Source organism: Anabrus simplex, chromosome 4, assembly GCF_040414725.1.
Source record: "Anabrus simplex isolate iqAnaSimp1 chromosome 4, ASM4041472v1, whole genome shotgun sequence".
Taxonomy (NCBI): Eukaryota; Metazoa; Arthropoda; class Insecta; order Orthoptera; family Tettigoniidae; genus Anabrus; species Anabrus simplex.
In genome coordinates this window covers 130,284,802-130,306,724 of record NC_090268.1, presented here as the reverse complement: position 1 = coordinate 130,306,724, position 21,923 = coordinate 130,284,802, and the positions used below count along the sequence as shown (strand labels likewise).

The window sequence follows — 21,923 nt, the reverse complement described above, 5'->3', positions numbered from 1 at the left end:
TGATTAAGAGCAAATCATGTACATACAAATAAAGACAACATTTGATGCAATTTTGGAGGGAAAATGCTAATTTATTCAGGAGGAGGAAGCCGTTTTCATTGATTCAGAAGACTAAGATAGCATTGAGGAGGGGACAACATCACTGAAAAAACGCAAACACGGAGATAAGTTACGAAGATAACATGTCTTGTGATGGCTGAGAAAGACCCTGTAAGTTAGTGGGAGATTATGATTCTGAATCATTGTTGGACATGTATAAAAATATAAAGGAACAAGGACCTGTGTATGCTGTTCAGAAGAATGAAACAACTCTGAGACAAATTTATGGAATCGTCAACCACGTTGAACACAATGGAGAAATTATGAAATGTGCAATGGTTCAAGCTTATGTGAAAGAAGAGTTCATCAAAGCAAGGATGTGTTAATTATATGACACAAAATTGGACACTGAGCGTTGGATTGATGAGGGTGGAGAGTTGTATTGCCCCAAACACTCCCTCCAAAGTGATCCCTACTTGACAAACCTTAAAAGGCGTTTGAAATTTCTGTTGCAAAAAATAACCAAATTAGTCAGTAAAACATTTAAAACGGACCAAGAAGTATGACATGAAGTGGCTAAAAAGTTTGTAACATTCATTAATGAACTGCAAGAAGATAAAGAAATTCCGGATGCCAATATCTGGAATTTGGACCAGTCCCGATTCGAGTACGAAATGGCAACATAGAGAAGTTACGATTTTCGTGGTGTGAAGGATGTTCTTGCTAAGCTTGTTTGCAGAAATATTTTTAGGCACTCCCACACAGTGCAATATCACATTTCCAAAGCCGGAGAAATGGGACATTTGTTTTCGATCGTTTTCCAAGAAATTAATGGAAAGTTTGGACTTAGGGTACAAGAAAGTATCAAATCCTACATAGATTCCTTTAAATATGTTGCCACTCATTGTTCATCTTCGGGAAAATGGGGAAAGGGCAGGTACGTGACTGGTTCCAAAACGTTTTCCATCCGCAATTACAGGAAGATGGAAGAAATCTTCTTGTAGATTCATTCAGTAGCCAGGGAAAAAATGCACAACTTGAATCTCTGACGAACAAACATGTACAAATTGAATACATACCGAAAGGAACTACGTATCTTTGCCAGCCGTATGATCTTGGATTCTTCCGACAATTAAAATAGTCTGTCGAATGGAAAACATTTGTTGAGTAAGGAATTTACACAGCCTGTCAACATTAAAACCCAAAAACAGACTTTTCATTATAACTAGTCAAATGCTAGCGCATAACCAATTACAAGCTGATTGTTTTGTATCAGTGTTGAAATATGCTTGGAAAGCGGGTGGTTATTGTATTACTGACAATATGCCACAATTTCCTACTGCCTCGCAAACTAACTTTCATGATTTGACTGATAAAAAGTGTGCTGGAAATTACTGTACCAATTTTTCGTTTATAAGGTGCGCACATTGTTTTCTTGTGTTTTGTTATTCACATTTTGTGTTAGATTTTCACTATCGTGCCATGAACAATGAATCAATGTCAGTCATTTCCTGAACACTTTGAATGTCATGATGATGCAGATGATATCTGATTATGTATTATTTGTATGTTATGTAGTGATTTGTAAACCATTTTTATTGTTTATTTATTCCATAATGAATTCATCTTTGTAAGTAAAATATCCTAACTAATGTCAGTCTTAACACATTTCATGCGGTTCAGATCACCACGTGCTCTGAAACATGTTACTCTTATCCGTCGGTGGGAACTTCCCAAAATTTCTAAATAAGTAACTACGTCCTAGTTACGAATTTTTGTTAACTAATGGCAACATAGTGTTCCAATTGAAGTAAAGGATCGAGGCATACTACTAGTTTTGATCGGCCCATCGGTGACCCGAAGGAAGTTTTTTCCATATTCCATTCATATCGCTTCGGGTCACCCTGAGTCCCGATTGTTGTCTGACCTATATTTTTACGTGGGAAAAGCTTCGCGCGGTTTCGGTGAATGAAGCCTAGAGTGTTGCTGCCCGCAGATGGTAGATTGTTGTTTAAGGAGTACCACCCTTCTGATATCTGCTTTCTACATTGCTCTTAGGTAAGCGAATAGAGGTTATTGGAGTAGTTATTGACATATTTATTATCTTCCGTAGATAATATTTAGAAGCAATTTCAAGTCCTTTTTTAGACATGGAGCCTTCACATTCTGACACACCAGTGGCATGGAAAAGAAAGAGGGATAGGGCAGCACTGGATCCCAGACGAACTGTTCATTATTTGGAACAAAGTGATGACAGTGACAGTGATTTCTCTCCTGTATCTGATGGTGACCCTACGTACAATCTCCAAGATAGTGACTCGTCTTCTGACACAGGCAGTGACTCTGAAGCATGTGGGTCAGCTATTTATGGGGACGAAACGCTAAGTGATAACTCTCCAAGTCAGATTGTTGGTAATGGTGATGTAAGTGATGTCGATGTGCCAAGGTGGGGTTCAGTAGGGGGACATGTCATTGGCATACCCATTTTCTGTGATGACACAGAAGTGAACACTGTGGCTGATTTTGATAGCCCTTCTGATATTTATAACATGTTTGTAACACAACAAATTATGCAGACTATGGTAACTGCAACAAACAGACTTGCTGCACAAAAGTTAGAAAAGTGTCCACCAAAGAAAGGGAGGTGGTTATCCAAATGGACTGATACCACTGAGGAAGAAATGGTCAAGTTTTTGGGGATATTACTTGTTACGGGGTTAAATTATGTCCCTGAACTGGCACTTTATTGGTCGAAGAACTCTTTATATGAGTATAAGGTAATAAAAGCCACTATGACTCATGATCGCTTCTTAGATTTGCTCTCCTGTTGACATTCGTGTGATAATGAAGCCCCTAGGGAGAGAAATTAAAGAGTGTATAAAGTGAAACCTCTAGTAGACCAGCTTCAGGAAAATTTTCAGAAAGCCTTAACCCCTGGGAAAAATGTTGTAATAGACGAGTCTATGGTGCCGTGGAGGGGAAGATTGCTTTTCAGGCAATATATTCCGAACAAATCACGTAAGTATGGAATTAAACTATACAAAGTGTGCATGGAAGATGGGTATACATTTGCAGTAAGAGTTTATCAAGGGAAAGATGATGAGCTGCAAGGGACAGGTCACGCTAGAGCAGTCGTCATGAACATGTGTGAGCCATTGTTGGGAAAAGGTCGCATCTTGTTCGCCAATAATTTTTATACAAGTGTTCAATTGGCACAGAATCTATTGGACAAGCAAACACTTCTCTGTGGAACAATTCGACCTACTGAGAGCGGTCTCTACAAAGATGTGGTTAATAAGCGTCTTCAAAGGGGGGAAATTTGTGGAGCAGAGAATGAAAAGGGGGTCAAGATAATTAACTGAATGGACAAGAGGAGAGTTTGATGATATCCACTGTACCAGATTATGGTGATATTCTGGAAGACACCGGAAAAAGGAACAGGAAAGGAGATCCAATTTTGAAGCCGAAATCTGTGTTGCACTACAACAAGATCAAAAAGGGTGTTGATCTTGGTGATCAAATGTCACATTACACCCCATTGAGAAAGGGTGTAAAATGGTGGAGGAAAGTTGCCATTGAACTTCTTCTGGGTACTACAGTTGTAAATGTCTGGATCCTACAATGCAAGTGCAGTTCTGGAAAAAAAAAATCTTCTCGTCATTTGAAGCACTGCTACATCCTGTACACCTCCAACAAGGAACAGGGCGCACACACTGGGTAAACTGGAAGGACCAGCCAGAAAAATGCAGCGACATTGCACAGTGTGCTACAAGAAGATATTTGCACAGCATGGTAAGAAAACTACCATAAGACCTATCTGTGTCGGTGCGACGTAAAGCCCCTAGCAAAAAAAAAAAAAAGAAAACTACCGACAACAAAACAAAGAAGGTGGTGACATTCTGTGCAGAATGTCCAGGAGCACCAAAAATGTGTATCGAGTGCTTCAATGAAACTCATGTGAAAAAGTGCCAGTGAACGAGTAAAACGCAACGGTGACAGTGTTTGTGTTATATCTTGTCTGGAAATCAGTACTTAATTTTACTCGATGACTTTTCTGAAAAGTATTGGCAAATGATGTTATATTTTTGTTCCGTTTTTACTGTAAATAGCTGGGATTGTTTCCATGTCTAGTAGATATTGTTTTGAATTTATATCCTTTCTCTTTTGTGATATTACTTTTTTTTACTAAACATAATATGAAAATAATTAACATAGACCTCTCATATTCCCATAAAAACAGATCAATGAACAAGAATCTAACAATTATTTCCGGGGTCATTTCTGTTTCACGCAATTGTGGAATCGAAACACTGTCGCACAGGTAAATACACTGGAATGTCTCCTCAACAACAACGCACACAACAAGTGCACATGCATTATTTAGGATTTCATACTAGGGAGTAAACAAAGTCAAATTCGTTAGGTCACCGGTGACCTGAACCTATAATAACTAAAGGCAGCATGGGGTCACCGGTGGGCCGATACGACGTAACATTAAGTCATCGAAATTCACTGCCGCAGGGAACGTGTTAACCTGCCATCCCATGTACACAACTGTAGGCAGTCATATGTGGTGGGGGATAGTGGAGAACCGAACGAGTGGAGAGGGAAAGCGAAGCAAGACAGCCGCTGGCTGTGAGCGCTGACACGTGCTGGCATTTTCTGTATAAACTGGCATGCATGCCGACCTGTCTACACCATACTCCAGCCACGTAGGGTATCCCCTATTTGAAAATGTGGTCTGGGCAGGTGGACTGACACAGGTCGTAAGGTTTCACCTCTAAACGCGCAAGCGTAACCTCGGATGGATCCATTCCCTTTCTCCCTCTGGCAGTAGTCTTCTTTCCTTTCAGCATTCTTATGACACATTCTATGTCCCATTATACATTGTACAGAAGGAATTGATTTCTTACTCTTGATCTCATGTGCTTTAAGATAGGGCTTTCCCTAATATTTGTGTTCTGGCAACGAGAATATTATTGTGACTTAAAGCACAATCAGGAACTGACAACAGTCATTCTCACTAATAAGCATCATTTTGTAAATAATGTACATAGTTAATTTTCATGGTCACCAGGGAGAACAACCTTTAGTTTCAGTGCAATTTCAAGTGAATGAATACTTGTAAACTGGTGAATCAATAAAAATAAAGTAGTAGTAGTAGTAGTTTTTTTTTTTTTGTTATGGCAGGGGAAAATCTTTTAAAGACACCACTCTGTGTGGGAGTTGGATTTCCACCAACTAAAAACCCCTGCCCTCTTCACTCAGACCATTCTGGAACTGCTTGTCGGCATGACATCAGAATGGAGTGATGTATGTTATTAAGTCCTTCCTTTCTCTTCTTTCTCCTTCATCCCCATAATGCTTGTCGCCATTGCCTTTACTGTGTTCCAGGCAAACGGGCTCTCTAACATAATCTGAACCAGATTCCCTGGCGTGAGTTGTCGGCCAAGTTGTTGGCAGGCTTTTCTTCGTTCTTCTTCCCATCGAACACAGTAAAAAAAGGTGTGTTCCCTTTCAGAACAGTACCAACAACCATCTTCCTGTGTCTTTCCCATCTTCATGGGAATCTTCCATGAATCTTCCATGTCCTGTCAGGATCTGCGACAGATAGTAATCTACCTGCCGATGTCTACATTTAAGCCAGTCTCCTATGTTGGGTATTACCTTTTTTGTCCATTGGCCAACATCGGTTGTGCCATCCCATCGGTCTTGCCAGTCTAGTAAGAGTTGGTTCCTCGAGGCTTTCTTTTCCTCAGCAGATATAGTTGCACCCCTTTCATGCCAAAATTTTCTCTCTACAACGAGGAGGTCAATGGGAATACTGGCAGCTACAACTTGTAAAGCTGCTGTCGAAACAGTTCGATATGCACAGGTAACTCTGAGCAGCATTTTCCTCTGTACTCTTTCCATAGCTCTTCGGTGAATCTTCCTCCTGAGTGCATTGTGCCAGATAGGTGCAGCATAAAGTAAAATGGAATATACTGCAGAGCACATAATCTGTCTCTTAACTGTTCTTGGTCCCCCGATGTTAGGCATAAGTCTGGCTAATGCCGATGCCTTCTTCTCTGCCTTTTGGGTTACTGCCTTCACATGTGCACCAAATGTGCAATTCCTGTCAATAAGAACCCCAAGGTATCGTACAGACTTTCCTGGGATAATCACTGTATCATTTAATAAGAAACAGACATTTTTCCAATTCCTGGAACCTTTTAAAATTACAGCCTCAGTCTTATGTGGAGCCAATCTCAACTTATTATTTACCATCCAAAGGTTAACTCGTCTCAGTGATTCATTTACTCGGAAGGTCAGTTCTTCTACATTCTCTGCTATTACCACTATTGCAAGGTCATCTGCATAACCAATAGATGTTGTCCCTTTTGTCAGCTGCAGGCGTAAGACACCATCATATAGAATGTTCCACAAGGTGGGTCCTAGGACAGATCCCTGTGGAACGCCAGCACTCATTTCAAGATCTTCTAAATCATGAAATCGAATTCTTCGTCCTTTGAAGTACTTAACGATTATTTGTTGTAGATACTGAGAAATGTTCATCCTACGAAGTTCTCTCAAAATAATGCTCCAAGAAGCAGTGTTAAAAGCATTTTTGACATCTAGCGTTATCAAGGCACCCTATTTCTCACTGCTTTCTGCCTGTATTTGAATCACCCTCTCAATAGCTTGGGTTGTGGTTCTACCCTTTCTAAATCCAAACTGGTTCGAAGAAAGTCCTCCCTGTTGTTCAAGTTCTTTCTCCAGTCTAGTTTTAATCAATCCTTCGTAAAGTTTGCTCAAGGTGTTTAATAAGCACAGTGGCCTGTATGCTGATGGATCTAATGATAGTTTCCCTGCCTTCAATAACAGCACTAGCTTGGCTACTTTCCACTCATCGGGGAATTCACGCTTTTTTAATAAATCATTTAAGACCGATAAGATCCAACCAGGTGCCACCTCAACTGCATACTTGATGGCTTCTGGTGGGATTCCATCTACACCTGGTGCCTTACCAGTCTTCATATTGCGTGCTACCTCTTGTAACTCAACCACAGTGAACAGTTCTGCAACACAAAAATCTGATTTCGTTTCAAGTCTGTCATTAGTACAAGGGAACAACTCCATTGCTATGGCTTTCCTTCTATCAGCTGGGAGCTGAACTGGTACCCTGTTGATTATTCGACCGGTCACTATCTTATATCCCGCTCCCCAGATATCACTGTCTAGATCTTCGCATAGCTTTTGCCAGAGATTTCTCTTAGAATCCTTTATTAGCTTCATTAGTTGCCTCTTTGATGCCTTATAGTCAGCTTCAAATGGTATTAAGTTGACCTGGCTGATTTTTTTCCTAGATCTTGTAAGAATTCGTCTCTTGCGATTGCAGTCTTTCCTTTGCATGTCTATTTCATTGTTCCACCAGTAAGGGACTCGTGTTTTATATTTTGTTGATCCCCTCAATCGGCTGGTCCTACAAGCATCTTTAAGAGCAGCAGTTACATCTTTTAGAGTATGTTGCACGGTATCTGCAGTTTGTGACATCCACTCGATTGCAATTTTAAAGGTTTCCCAATTATAGTTCCACACCGTTTTCGTGATATCATTAAGCTTCTTTGATCCCTTAACTTGAAAGTAAATAAAACGATGGTCGCTGAGAGATTCATCTTCCATAACTTCCCAGTCAACAATGAATGATGCTATACCCTGCGTTGAGCAGGTGACATCTATGAAAGACTCTGAGTTCCCTCTGGAAAAAGTTGGTAAGATTCCAGTGTTATGAACCACCAAGTCTAGGGTCGCTATCCATTCTGCCCAATATTCTCCCCTACGATCTGCAGTTGGTGCCCCCCACAGAGGCGACTTGACATTTAGGTCTCCGAGAATGATAGATTCAATACCTGACGCCATGCAGTCCTGAACTATTGCATCTACTTCAGCTTCGAAAATATCAAAAGAGATGTTAGGAGAGATATAGCAACAATAAATCTGATATTGCTGAAGTTGAATACACAAATATCCTTCTTCTGCCCTTATGCTTAGCACCTCCAACTTATCATTTAAAAAATATGCAGATACATCACATCTTTTGTCCGTGAACCAACCACCTTCGGCTACTCGCCTTCTGTTTGGCTCGCTAACAAGCACTAAGTCTACTTTCTTTTCCAAGGCTGTCGCATACATGATGTCATGACTGTCGGATTTCCTCATGAGATTCGCCTGCAGTATGTCCATTATTGGTCGTTTAAATTCAACTTCCTTGCCTCTAATATTAGCTTCCTGTAAGTAGGGCATTTCATTTGATCTGAGCGGTGGCCCTCCACTTGGCACATGGTGCAAAACGAAATGTTCCCACAATCCTTCGCCAAATGGCCTTCTTGTCCACAATTTAGACAGCTCCGTGACCGGTCATCCTTAACGTCGCAGTGTGGCGCTTTATGTCCAAATCCAAGATATTTAAAACACCTTGCAACTGTAACTTTTTCCTTCACCATACAGGTTGCCCATCCCACATTTTTTTTTTTTTCTTTAACAGTATTTTCGATGGTTCCGTTGGCAATATTACGGTAGCATTCAGATTTCCGAACCTCCCCGGTCTTACGGACGTAATATTGATCTGAGATTCTTTGACAGCAGCTTCTAAGGAGAGTGCTGCTCTGAGATAGTTTTCATTTAAATCCGGATCCATACCGTACACTAGAATTGTTGTCTCCTTCCTTTTTGTTGAAACCTCTATTTCCTTGACGTTTTTAGTTATCTCACGTTGTAATACGTCAGCCTTTCCTTTGCCTTCTACAGTAAGTATAAGGTCATCCTTTGCTGTTTTCCTTATTCGTTTTATTTTAACGCCAATTTTTTCGATGTTTACTCCTTCCTTTACTGTTTTAAGCAATTCGGCGTACGTTTTTCCCGCAGCTTTGCACGTAACTGTTTCCTGAGTATTGTCATTTAAGGATTTCTTTTTCGATGTTAATCCCACAGAAACAGCCTGTTTTACCTGCGTTTTACCCGATTCCAAGCACCCTATTTCAATATCACTCTTACGAAACATCCATTCCAAGATTTTCCTGGTATAATTCCGATCAAGGGAATCCGGGATAGTTATCAGCACCTTATTTCTTGCATGAGTCTCAATTATCTCTCTCCAGTGGGTGAGACAGGAATACAGGCTCTGCAGGTCATTTACTCCATCTTGATTAAATGAATATGGTATTACATATACATATCGCAGCTTCTCCCGCTCTCCTCCTCGACTCGTGTAGGTTTGCGTAACAGTGCGCAGGAATTCCGTCTTACCTTCCTCCAGATTAGAGTTCAGCAAGTCAGAGATTTCTGTATGCATATTCTTCATGCTTCTCATAATTCCATCCTCCTCTGTAAGATGTTTGGGATTTACAACCATTGATATATCCCAATCAGTCAATTTCCCTATATTTCCGGAGATGACATGCGTGTTACTGTAAACACAGTCAGGCCATTCCTTATCCAATAGCTTCGCAAACTCGTCAAATCACGTAGCTTCCAAGAGGGTCTGCTCTATATCTAGCACTGTATCACTGAATTGCGCCTGTGTCCCAACATCACGGGCTATTTTCTTACTGGAGGTAGTGCCCTGTTCCAAATCACTCCTAGCCTTTGGATCTTCATTCACATCAAATTGTTCCCATTCCCACGAACGACTACGGATTATTTCTGCCATTTGTCCCATTTCTTTAATACCTTTCTTTATCTCCGCTTTGGTATTGGGAGTCATCTTAACTAATGCTAATAAGTCTTCACTATGCTTGACTAACTTATCAATTTCTAGTCGCATCTCTTCTAATCCTACTCTTTGGTTTATAGTCTTCGTACTCTGTAGTTCCATGGTTACGTCCAGCTCCTCATCCGACATAGTATCTCTTTGGTTTTCTACGTCTATTTCAACCTCTTTGGATTTGACATTTCTATTCTCAGTACCTCTACTCTCTTTTCTCTTTGAAAACATAACCTTAAATCATTTAAAGCAATATAAATGGCCTATTTACCTTGTCAGAAAAGGGATGCCTCTTTAGTTCATCAAAGAGAGATAATACCGCGTTCTGAAGGGCAGTACTTCCACTTATAATCGCAGTATATTTTAACCATACACAGCCTTTAAAACACCACTTAATTAAGCAGCAGTAGTAGTAGTAGTAGGTTTTTTGTTATGACAGGGGAAAATCTTTTAAGGACACCGCTCTGTGTGGGAGTTGGATTTCCACCAACTAAAAACCCCTGCCCTCTTCACTCAGCCCATTCTGGAACTGCTTGACAGCATGACATCAGAATGGAGTGATGTATATTATTAAGTTCTTCCTTTCTCTTCTTTCTCCTTCATCCCCATAATGCTTGTCGCCATTGCCTTTACTGTGCTCCAGGCAAGTGGGCTCTCCAACATAATCTGAATTCCCTGGCGTGAGTTGTCGGCCAAGTTGTTGGCAGGCTTTCCTTCGTTCTTCTTCCCATCGAACACAGTAGAAAAAAGTGTGTTCTATTGTATCCCTTTCAGAACAGTACCGACAACCATCTCCCTGCGTCTTTCCCATCTTCATGGCGTATACGCCGAATCTTTCATGTCCTGTCAGGATCTGCGACAGATAGTAATCTACCTGCCGATGTCTAGTAGTAGTAGTAGTAGTAGTAGTAGTAGTCAAAACGTCGGCAAACTGTATGAAATAACTACACAGTTCAACCAGGAAAAAGAACTAAATAATTCTACACACCGTGGAAGCTTCACTCCTAAGATGACGAATGTATTTTACTTAGATTATGAGCTTCACCGAATTGTAAGACTGTAAATTTTCAAAGCCACTGATGTAATTGAAATGTCTCTGGAGGACTTTTAAAAATGGTTGCACATGGGAAAAAAAAAATTACAATGTGCTCAAGGTTTGAGTATTTAAAACTTATTTTCAGGTTTGGGCCATCTACAGGTCAATATTTTAATAGGTTCCCATCTGATTAGGGCAGAAGATAATGCCTTAACATTTGCTCACTTCTGGGCAATGACTGTGTGGATATTTGCAGTATAGTCTTTTCCTTTTTATCCCCGTGTATAAATATTATTGGTTTATTTTCTTGATTAGTTTCTCTGTCCAAACTCAATATTCAAGTTAATTCTCTCTAAGCTCGTGTATTTGACAGAATAATTCTGGAACACTTCTGACACAAGGAAATGAAATTAACTCATACATCAAAATTATTACAATGCAGTTGTGAAAATTCAATATTAATTATATCAATATAAATTAAACACATGTGGTCCCATACCTAATGCCAGCAATGGCGAAGTTTAACATATCCTCAAATAGCTGTCTAGCAGTTGGGGATGGCTGCGGTAGCAGCTGAAGTAACATTTGCAGTGAGTTAAGGGGAACGGAACTGATGACTGCTGACTGCAAGAACTTTAGAATAGGGCCAGCCTCTCCTCGAGACAGATCCAGCTGCCTGAAACAAAACAAGTCAATAAACTAGAGGAACATAGCCTCACACCCACAAGTTGAAATGGTATCAGCCTCATAAATGGTGCGATTCCACATAATCAAACAGAACATCATACAGCGCATAAAGTCCCATTTACTGGGTTTCTACACAGTTATTACTAAACAAGAACTCCTCTTCAAGATTATGTGAAATGAAATGGGAAAGAAAAGGCAAAAAGCAGGAAGTATTACACTGACTGACAGAGCAAATGCAACACCAAGAAGGAGTGGTCAGAACTTAATGCCAATTGCAGGGTAGACTGACGTCACTGAGGTATGCTCATGATGTAAAATGCGCCGCTGTGCTGCGCACGTAGCGAACGATAAATGGGACACGGCGTTGGCGAATGGCCCACTTCGTACCGTGATTTCTCAGCCGACAGTCATTGTAGAACATGTTGTCGTGTGCCACAGGACACGTGTATAGCTAAGAATGCCAGGCCGCCGTCAACGGAGGCATTTCCAGCAGACAGACGACTTTACGAGGGGTATGGTGATCGGGCTGAGAAGGGCAGGTTGGTCGCTTCGTCAAATCGCAGCCGATACCCATAGGGATGTGTCCACGGTGCAGCGCCTGTGGCGAAGATGGTTGGCGCAGGGACATGTGGCACGTGCGAGGGGTCCAGGCGCAGCCCGAGTGATGTCAGCACGCGAGGATCGGCGCATCCGCCGCCAAGCGGTGGCAGCCCCGCACGCCACGTCAACCGCCATTCTTCAGCATGTGCAAGACACCCTGGCTGTTCCAATATCGACCAGAACAATTTCCCTTCGATTGGTTGAAGGAGGCCTGCACTCCCGGCGTCCGCTCAGAAGACTACCATTGACTCCACAGCATAGATGTGCACGCCTGGCATGGTGCCGGGCTAGAGCGACTTGGATGAGGGAATGGCGGAACGTCGCGTCGTGTTCTCCGATGAGTCACGCTTCTGTTCTGTCAGTGATAGTCACCGCAGACGAGTGTGGCGTCGGCGTGGAGAAAGGTCAAATCCTGCAGTAACTGTGGAGCGCCCTACCGCTAGACAACGCGGCAGCATGGTTTGGGGCGCTATTGCGTATGATTCCACGTCACCTCTAGTGCGTATTCAAGGCATGTTAAATGCCCACCGCTACGTGCAGCATGTGCTGCGGCCGGTGGCACTCCCGTACCTTCAGGGGCTGCCCAATGCTCTGTTTCAGCAGGATAATGCCCGCCCACACACTGCTCGCATCTCCCAACAGGCTCTACGAGGTGTACAGATGCTTCCGTGGCCAGCGTACTCTCCGGATCTCTCACCAATCGAACACGTGTGGGATCTCATTGGACGCCGTTTGCAAACTCTGCCCCAGCCTCGTATGGACGACCAACTGTGGCAAATGGTTGACAGAGAATGGAGAACCATCCCTCAGGACACCATCCGCACTCTTATTGACTCTGTACCTCGACGTGTTTCTGCGTGCATCACCGCTCGCGGTGGTCCTACATCCTACTGAGTCGATGCCGTGCGCATTGTGTAACCTGCATATCGGTTTGAAATAAACATCAATTATTCATCCGTGCCATCTCTGTTTTTTCCCCAACTTTCATCCCTTTCGAACCACTCCTCCTTGGTGTTGCATTGTCACTGTCAGTCAGTGTATATTGGAATTAAGGCCACGAGATCAAGGATAAGAATAACTTGGTCCAAAAAATGACAGATACGTTAAAATTTAAAAGGAACTACAAAATAGGATAGCCAAGATGATGTTCAAGGTGAAGGTGAAGAAAACCAAAGACCAATACTTTGGATACTCTGCCCGTAACACATACTGGCATGTTGGCTCTCATGATACGGACAGTGTATTGTGTGTTACAGGCACAACTTCTATATTGAATTAAATGCAACCGCCATATTCTATACCATTACTGTCTGTACCTTGGGTATAATAGTTCATTCAGTCTGCACTGGTGTGCAGTAGTAGTCAGGAAATTTGGTAACAGCAGTAGATTATCGTTTTTTTTTTTACAAGTTGCTTCATGTCGCACCGACACAGATAGGTCTTATGGCGATGATGGGAAAGGAAAGGCCTAGGAATGGGGAGCCGTGGCCTTAATTAAGGTACAGCCCCAGCATTTGCCTCGTGTAAAAATGGGAAACCACGGAAAACCATCTTCAGGGATGCCGACAGTGGGGTTCGAACCCACTATCTCACGGATACAAGCTCACAGCTGCGCGCTCCTAACCGCACAGCCAACTCGCTCGGTTTATTCAATCTTGACCTCTGCAGGAGCATGCTAGGTCGGCTACGTGCAAAACGCTCAACAGCAGTAATATAATGGAATAGGTTATCAGGTGATACGGGTTCAGAGATGGATGACAGCAATGAAGATCCTCTTTATCAGTCACATAGAACTTCCTGTGATAGTTTAGGTAAGAGTTTTCTTACTCACGTCACTATTCTTGATGTATGTTCATTGCTGCATTAGTTGATACCAGGTACCGGAAATAGAAAGTTATAGAGGTAGTTTTATTGTTTCATTTAGACAAAGAAACAGAAGATGATTCATTCTCTTTAGTATCAATGTGGGGAACAGTACCCAGGATTTCCAATTATGATAACTCGTCTGATATCGATATCTAGGCACAGCTATCACTATTTTAGTCAGGATTGGGTCGTACAACGTTCAGGGCAGCAAGTGATGAAAAGGACTGTTTCACAACTTTGTTTAGTGAAGATGTGATCAAAACTTGTATCTTATGGCTAGCCTGGATTCCAATCCATCAGCTATAAAAACAGAGATGAGCAGGTACGCGAGTACAAGAATTGCTGCCGTGAAACATCAGCGTGGCCTGAAACAAAGTTCAACGTGCCACAGGTATTCTAACCATAAAACTACACAAAATATAATATACAGTAGAACCTCGATTCTCAGTTTTTCGGGGGGACCACGGGGGAAAAAACCGCAAGATATGGGAAAACAGAAAATCCAGGAACGAATTAAAAACATCAACAATTTGGCTAAACATCACAATAATTAAGTGCATATAACTACAATCTAACAAACACCATAAAACAATACAAACTACAGCCCTAATGGGCCTTGGTCTACCAAGCGACTACTGCTCAGCCCGAAGGTCTGCAGATTACGAAGTGACACATAGTCAGTGTGACGAACTATCTCGGCCGTTATTCCTGGCTCTCTAAACCGGGATCGCCATCTCACCGTTAGATAGCTCCTCAATTAACCTAGAACCAGCCCCCATATCCAGGTAAAAATGCCTGACATGTATGGGAATCAAACCCTGGGCCTACGGGCAGGAAGCAAGCAAGCTACACCACATGGCCAACTACAAACACTAATTACATGAGTTATAAATCTTGATACTTAACATTCATTTTTTCCGGGGAAACTTCGTCAGTTTCCCTCGGAAAGTTCTCTCATGTTAGCAACTTTCATCAGCCAAGATCATTGAAATATTTAATAAATAATGCCAAGCCGAACAACAATCGATCACAAGTAGTTTTTAATTCTCTAATCTAATCAAATAAAGCACATCAGGAACAAAAGCACCCAATATGAGGGCAAAATCCCTTTTTTTTCTTCCATTATAATTTGGTCACCAGTATACCGTTTGTAGTTTCTGAAAATATGGTTTCGAATGTGTCGATTCTCACCAATGCATTAAATATTCAATTCTGCCTGTCACTAATCGCAAGCAGATTTAAAAGAGAAAATAAATTCATCAAAACTCCAGAAATTTCAGTTCATTCATGACCTAAAGCTCAGCTGGAGAGCGCACTCGCTACACAAACCAGTGCGAGTGAGAAACGATACAAACTTTTTAAATGTTATGCTGCGCAAATAAAAGCAAATGCTGTTTTTATAAGGACATTTTAACATAAAAATGTAAACTTCAAAATCACCATCATATATTAGGACCAAAACAGTAATGGCTTCAAATATGCAAAGTGCAACATCTCTTCTGGTCTTGACAACAATCATATCCGATCATACTAAAATACTAGATTCATGTTAGGAAGGAACAATTTCGATTCCTGTCTGAAAGCCCAGTGACTATATTATATAGCGCCCTGTGGGAAGTGCCGAAAATCTGTTCGGCAATACAATAGAAAAAGTCAAAAATAAATAACTAATCCTGTACGTAATGTGGATGTTTTGTAACTACGAACACTGGACAAAACTTGTTCCATCTTCAAGTAGAGCTGTCGAAATACGCTCTATCTCCTGCCAATTGTTGTGGCCACTCTGCTTTATGATTTCCAATGATTACCTAAAGAATACCAACTGAATGCGATGCTAAGATGATCCATTAAGCAAGTTCACTGCCGATCGCTTTCCCAATACAGTACTCGCTCTAATTATCACAATGCCAGAATGTTAACGTCAAAATCCATAGGTATGTCAAAGCCATCCTATCTTGAGATACTTTTTCTTGAAGAACGCTTGATCGAGGATTTAGCATTGATGGGACTGAAATTTCTGGACGGTTGATCCAGGAAATGGTTTCTTAGTGGAACAGATAACGCAGGATTTTTACAACATGATATAATTAGGAATTCCGTGGGGCCGTATAATTTGAACGAATAATCCGGGAAAACGTAGTTCCTGGGAACGGAAAATTAAGGTTCCACTGTATTTTTTTCAACCATTCTACACATGTGCGTTGTGAAGTTACCTAAACTTGATTATTGATCTACTAACCTTTCTCTTTACACGGGATTCTGCAGTGGATTGTCGAGTCATGACAGGTTCTCAAACAGTTTATTTATATTGCACCTAAATAACAATTCCACCTACATTAAAAAGGGACAAGAAAATTATGACCCTCTTCACAAATTGAGACTTTTCTTTAACTTCTTTGTGCAACAATGCATGTCTAGTTTTCAGCCTTACAAGAATCTGACAGCAGATGAGCCTATATGTCCCGTGTGTGGTTGGGTAAGTTTTAGGGCTTACATGAAGAACAAACCAAATTAATACAGGCTGAAACTGTATTCACTTCGTGATGCAGCAACAGGATGTGTGCTAAATTTAGATGTTTATACAGGGGCAGGGTATGTTGACATAGCATCCAGTCTGTATTAGAAAGATTATGCTCCAATTGTTTGGTAAGGGCCACTTCCTTCTGAATATGCTGTGGGGAAAAAAAAAGAAAACAATGGCTGTTAGAACTGTTGTCAAAAATAGGAAAGGTTTACCAGCCATTTTCAAAGACAGTAGACTGAACAGAGATGAAATGTTTTTTTAAGAAAAGCATTGAAATAGAAAAACAAGAGAGAGATTTACTGCCTTTCAAAAACACCCAAAAGCCACTACAACAGTTGTTCCTGGGAAGTCAAGGAGAGTGATATACAGACAGTAAAGCCTGGTACTGTCATTGATTACAGTATACTATCAATATGGTATTGACACTGATTATAATATCACAAAAACTGGAGTATATAAAACACATTAGCTCAACAGCTATTGTACAAAGGGCACTAGGAAAGTTTTGCAATATGCAAAAATGGTTGGCTGGACACCCCTGTTATGGTGAGGGATGAAAAGATGGGTGAAACCCGGTCTAGAAGACAGCAAGGCGCGACCTTCACACCAGTTGTTACCAAGCAGTGGGATTGAAGGCAAGTTAAGATGTCAGTGTGGTTTAAAGGTGAACATCGCACAATTATCCGCTACAATTTTGCTCGTGGATTAACTGTTGACCAGAGCCTGGAAGAAATAACTCCTGTGATGGGGAAAGACTTTCCACATCGGACAACAATTTTCTGCTGGTACAAAGAGTTCCAGAGGGGAAATTTTGGGGTTGAAGACAATCCTCGTTCTGGGCGACGTCTGAATCAGTGACTGAGGAAAACATTGAAGCTGTGAGGAAAATGTTGCAGCAAGAGAGGCGGTTGACATATCGGCAGGTAGTAGAGACCCTCCACATCCCTGCACCAGCTATTCATTCATTTCCATACGACCATCTCCATGTTACAAAGGTAAGAAACCTTTGGTTGCCCCATTCACTTTCAGAGGAACAAAGGGCACATCGAGTGAAATGGTGCCAAAAAATGATAAAACAGTTTGAAAATGGGACTTCGCATAACGTCAATAGCATCGTTACAGGTAACGAAACTTGGCTTTATTATTACGATGTCCCAACAAAATCCCAGAACAAGGCGTGGCTGTTTGAAGATGAGGGTACTCCTGTGACTGTGCAAAAGTTAAGGCCAGGGAAGAAAAGGATGATTGCAATATTCTTCACTAAACGGGGCATCCTGACTTGGGTTGTGCTAGAACACAAAGGACAGTTACAGCGAAGTGGTACATTTAGACTTGTCTGCCTCAGGTCATCCAGGCTCTCAAGCAGCTCCGTTCAAGGTCACGGCTCAACACATGGCTCTTGCATCACGACAATGCTCCAGCACATCGTGCTAATGTAACAATGGATTTTCTTGCCAGATCAGGGTTGACTGTGCTTGATCACTCTCCATAGAGTCCCCATGTGACTTCGCACTCTTCCCAGAAGTGAAGATGAAGCTGAAAGGGCTGCGTTTTTCATCCGACGAGGAGCTTCTGGAAGCATGGGATTAAGGGTGTGAAAAAATAACCGCAGAAAAGTGGCAGAGTTGGTTCAGTGACTGGTTCCGACACATGGAGAAGTGTATCGAGTGTGGTGACAATTATTTTGAAAAAGTCTAAAGCCTTCACTCTCATTGGAAAACTTTCCTAGTGCCCTTTGTATGTTTTCTTGCAAAATGATGAAATGGTGGGAGAAGTTATTTTTCTATCTGTTTATTATGTACATAGTAAATGGATACATTATCTCTGTCTTATGGACTACATGAGGGCAATTTCCATGAAAATGGTAGCCACACGAGGGAATATCTAACTGCAGCAACCTAACCATCTACAATAAGTGTACATAGAATAATATTATTGGTTTTACAACCCACTAACCACACTTTTATGGTTTTTGGAGATCCCAAGGTTCCAGCACTTTTTTTCCTACAGGAGTTCTTTTATATGCTAGTACAGGAGTTCTTTTATATGCTAGTAGATCTACCAACACATAGTTGACATATCTGAGCACCTTCAAATACCACCGGACTGAGCAGGATCAAACCTGTCAAATTGGAATCAGAAGGCCAGCGCTCTGTCCGGAAGTGTAGATAGAAACTTTGCTTCTCGGTTTCCTGAAATGGTACCTCCTACAGCCCATAGAACAATGCCACATGTTACTTGAAAGATTTGCTCAGATCAGTAAACTATGTATAACTTTGAAACGTTGTGCATATCTGTTTATTTCCATCTAATATTTTAAGTCTTAATTACATGCTAAAGATTATTTCCTGGTGTATTTCCATTTGTTTGTATGAATGAGCTATAAAATTGATTCACGACATTAATAGAGAAAGTTTTTATACGGACATCAGAAGGGTGAAAGCTAGATAGAGGAGTGTCATACTTAGGAAAGAATCTTGAAAGCAACTGCTGAGGATGGAACAAGTGTACTTTCTGAAAACAATGAAAATAAAAACAAGATTACAGAAAACTCTTTATACTTGCATTTGGAAATGAAACTGTGCCCATGTTAAAAAAAAAAAATGTTCCTCTCGTATGACCCTACATCAATGCCTTTATCAAGATCCTATTTGTCAGAATGTATAGTATTATCTCATTAGTGTCTCTTACGAATTTGTAGAACTATGCCTAGCGCATGGTCCCAACTGGAGTCATAGAAAATCATACTCATTCATAAAAGTTCAGACAGGAATGAAATTTGAATTCCTACAGTATTATCTCATTAGTGTCTCTTACGAATTCATAGAACTATGCTTGGTGCAGGTTCCCAACTGGAGTCACAGAAAATCATACTTGTTCATAAAAGTCCAGACAGGAGTGAAATCATTTTGAATTTCTTCCATTTTACAGTTTTCTCCCATTTAATGCACATTCATTTAGGATCCCAGCAAAACAAGCAAAATGTTTACCTTCATTTCATGTTTTCTAGATTAAAATTTAGAGAAATAATTGCAATCCTGCAATGAACTTTTAGGTTTTTATAGACAAAGCAACTGCATGTTAGAAGTAAAAATCTTGAACTAAATACGTCTCCACACTCGGAGCCAAGCTAAACTAAAATACCTCATTAGAACTTGAAAATCAGCATTCTGATTCCTGCAGCTCTCTTCTGCCTTCTTTGAGCTGAGCAAATGCAGGTGGGTGAGCCATAGGCCAAATGTTTCTGCTGCTTCACTCCAGTCTTTACTGAAATGACAATAAAACAGATCATAAACATACCACTACTAGGAAATGGAAAATATGACAAAACTATACAAAAGGATATTGGAAATATTCATCATCACTTCTGGTAACAGATGTTAGACAGTAACAGGTAAATGATAGTTCTCCAAAAAAATGGCCTTTTTATGAATTAAATAAGATTGAAGAAACTAGTAAAAAGAGCAACACAATGTAAACTACAGGATGCACAGTGATTGGACAAAGATTTACACATTTTCAATCATATTTTTGTTTTTCATTTTAATTTTTTACTACAAGAACAAATTAATAGTTGCCTTAAAAAACATTGTTACCCTATTTTTTTAAAAGTTCTGATTGCTAATTCAGTGAGTGACACTTGCTAATAGTACTTTTACTTTTTATTCCAAGCAAGTTTTTGACTTGTTCTGTCCAAGCCAGATAGTCAACTGAATGACAGGGTCAACTCTTTAAGCTATTTAAAGAATACCGCGATGCCAGAATAAAATCATAACAGTAAAATAGAAGATTTGTGTCAAGAACATTTCACTGCTAACATTATTATTACAAATTTCATGCTCATTACCAACAGTCTGTAATGTACACAACCTGTTAACAACTCCAGTGTGTTCCCTTGCCTTTGACGAACAATATTAGTTCACATATACGATGTAGTGCCACCTGATTCAACTGATAAAAAGCAAACCTACAGGGCAAAACAGTCACGGAGGGAAATGATGTCAAAGGCCAGGGTATGGTGGTTTGGGAATGTCAAATGGCTGGAACCACATAGAACAGCAAGAAAATGGCTGGAAACTGTGATCGAAAGCAAGAGACCCAAGGATAGGCCAAGGAGGCGGAGGGGCTGGTCCCCACTGGCAGCTTTCCTGAGAATGATTTTCTGTGGTTTCCCATTCTCCTGTACTAACATGAACACTGGGACAGCTCTTATCACAGGTCATGACTGCACCCACTCTACAAATCACACACCCTAAACAAATCTCCCTGGCCTGAAAGATGATGTTACCATCTAAGGGGACCACTGTTCCTATCCGGGACAGAATACAAATTTGAGTAGTAGTAGTAGTTAAATGGGAAGGTAAAAGTGAGGAGCCTGGCACACATACATAAGTGAAGGCTCTGATAGAGGGCCTGCTTTTGCCATCTCATATTCCGAAGTTGATAACCAATAGGGACAGCTCCCTCACAGTCATCTGTTATGACAGACAAGGGATACCGTGGATGTATTTTATGTTCCTAGCCATAGGGCATAGATATGGAAGGACTGATGAGGTAGAGACTATGAAGGAAGACAACTGAGGATGAAGACGTCCTTGTCCCTGTACCTCTTGTTCCCATGTTCGTCATTGTCTGTCCTTCGTGATGCAGCCTTTAATCGAGCTAAGCCTGTCAATATGTTCCTGTCATCCTTTATCTTACATGATTTATATTTAAACAATTTATTTATTCCATTAATATGACATGTTTATTAATTTACCTTGACTCAGAATTCTGCAGTTGCTCCACCTGCGAGTTGCAGTAGTTTAGAAGCTCTTGTAGGATACTCCTACGACACTCAGTTGTCATCAAGTCCAACGAGCGCTCAGAGAACACAACTCCTTTACCGAAAGTCAACAAATCACCAGCTGTCATCTTACTAAAATGTTTGCAACTAGCTTCATATTGCTTCTGCCACCTCTCTGAAGGAATTACTTTACCAGCTTCACAGCCAACAACCTTGAAAAGCAAAACAACTACAAAACCATTTGAATATTGATGAAATAAAAATGTTCAGAACAAATGTATACGAACTGATAAACAAACCAACAAAGAGAAAATATGATTCACCAATAAATGAAGTATGTACAGAAGTAAACAAAAAAAAGAAAAGGTAACAATTAAAATTGCATGGAGTTGCTCAGCTCGTATACGGTCGATGTGCGGTATTCTTTTGGGTTGGCAACAATGCGGCATGAAGGGATTGCTTATCGTTATTCCATTGTTTTAATTGAGTTTGAAGTTTGTGTATTGTGAAACACAGGTTTTCTTGATTGTGAACATATAATTTGTGTATATTTCAGACAACGGATATGGAATGTCAAGTTGAGAAAAGTGAGCATTTCTGACACATTTTACTCTTTGAGTTTAAGCGAGTATCCAGTGCAGCA

General features: G+C 40.8%; 1 protein-coding gene across 1 annotated transcript in view; it reads right to left on the bottom strand.

Moving 5' to 3' along the window:
- The window catches only part of LOC136871696 (NBAS subunit of NRZ tethering complex), a 297,103-nt gene that overhangs the window by 55,037 nt on the left and 220,143 nt on the right, over positions 1-21,923 (bottom strand). The window contains exons 34-36 of the mRNA XM_068227188.1: positions 21,254-21,492; positions 19,639-19,761; positions 11,317-11,493 (exon numbers count right to left, since the gene is read on the bottom strand). Coding sequence (XP_068083289.1) covers positions 11,317-11,493; positions 19,639-19,761; positions 21,254-21,492 — 539 coding nt within the window. The remainder of the gene's footprint in view (positions 1-11,316; positions 11,494-19,638; positions 19,762-21,253; positions 21,493-21,923) is intronic.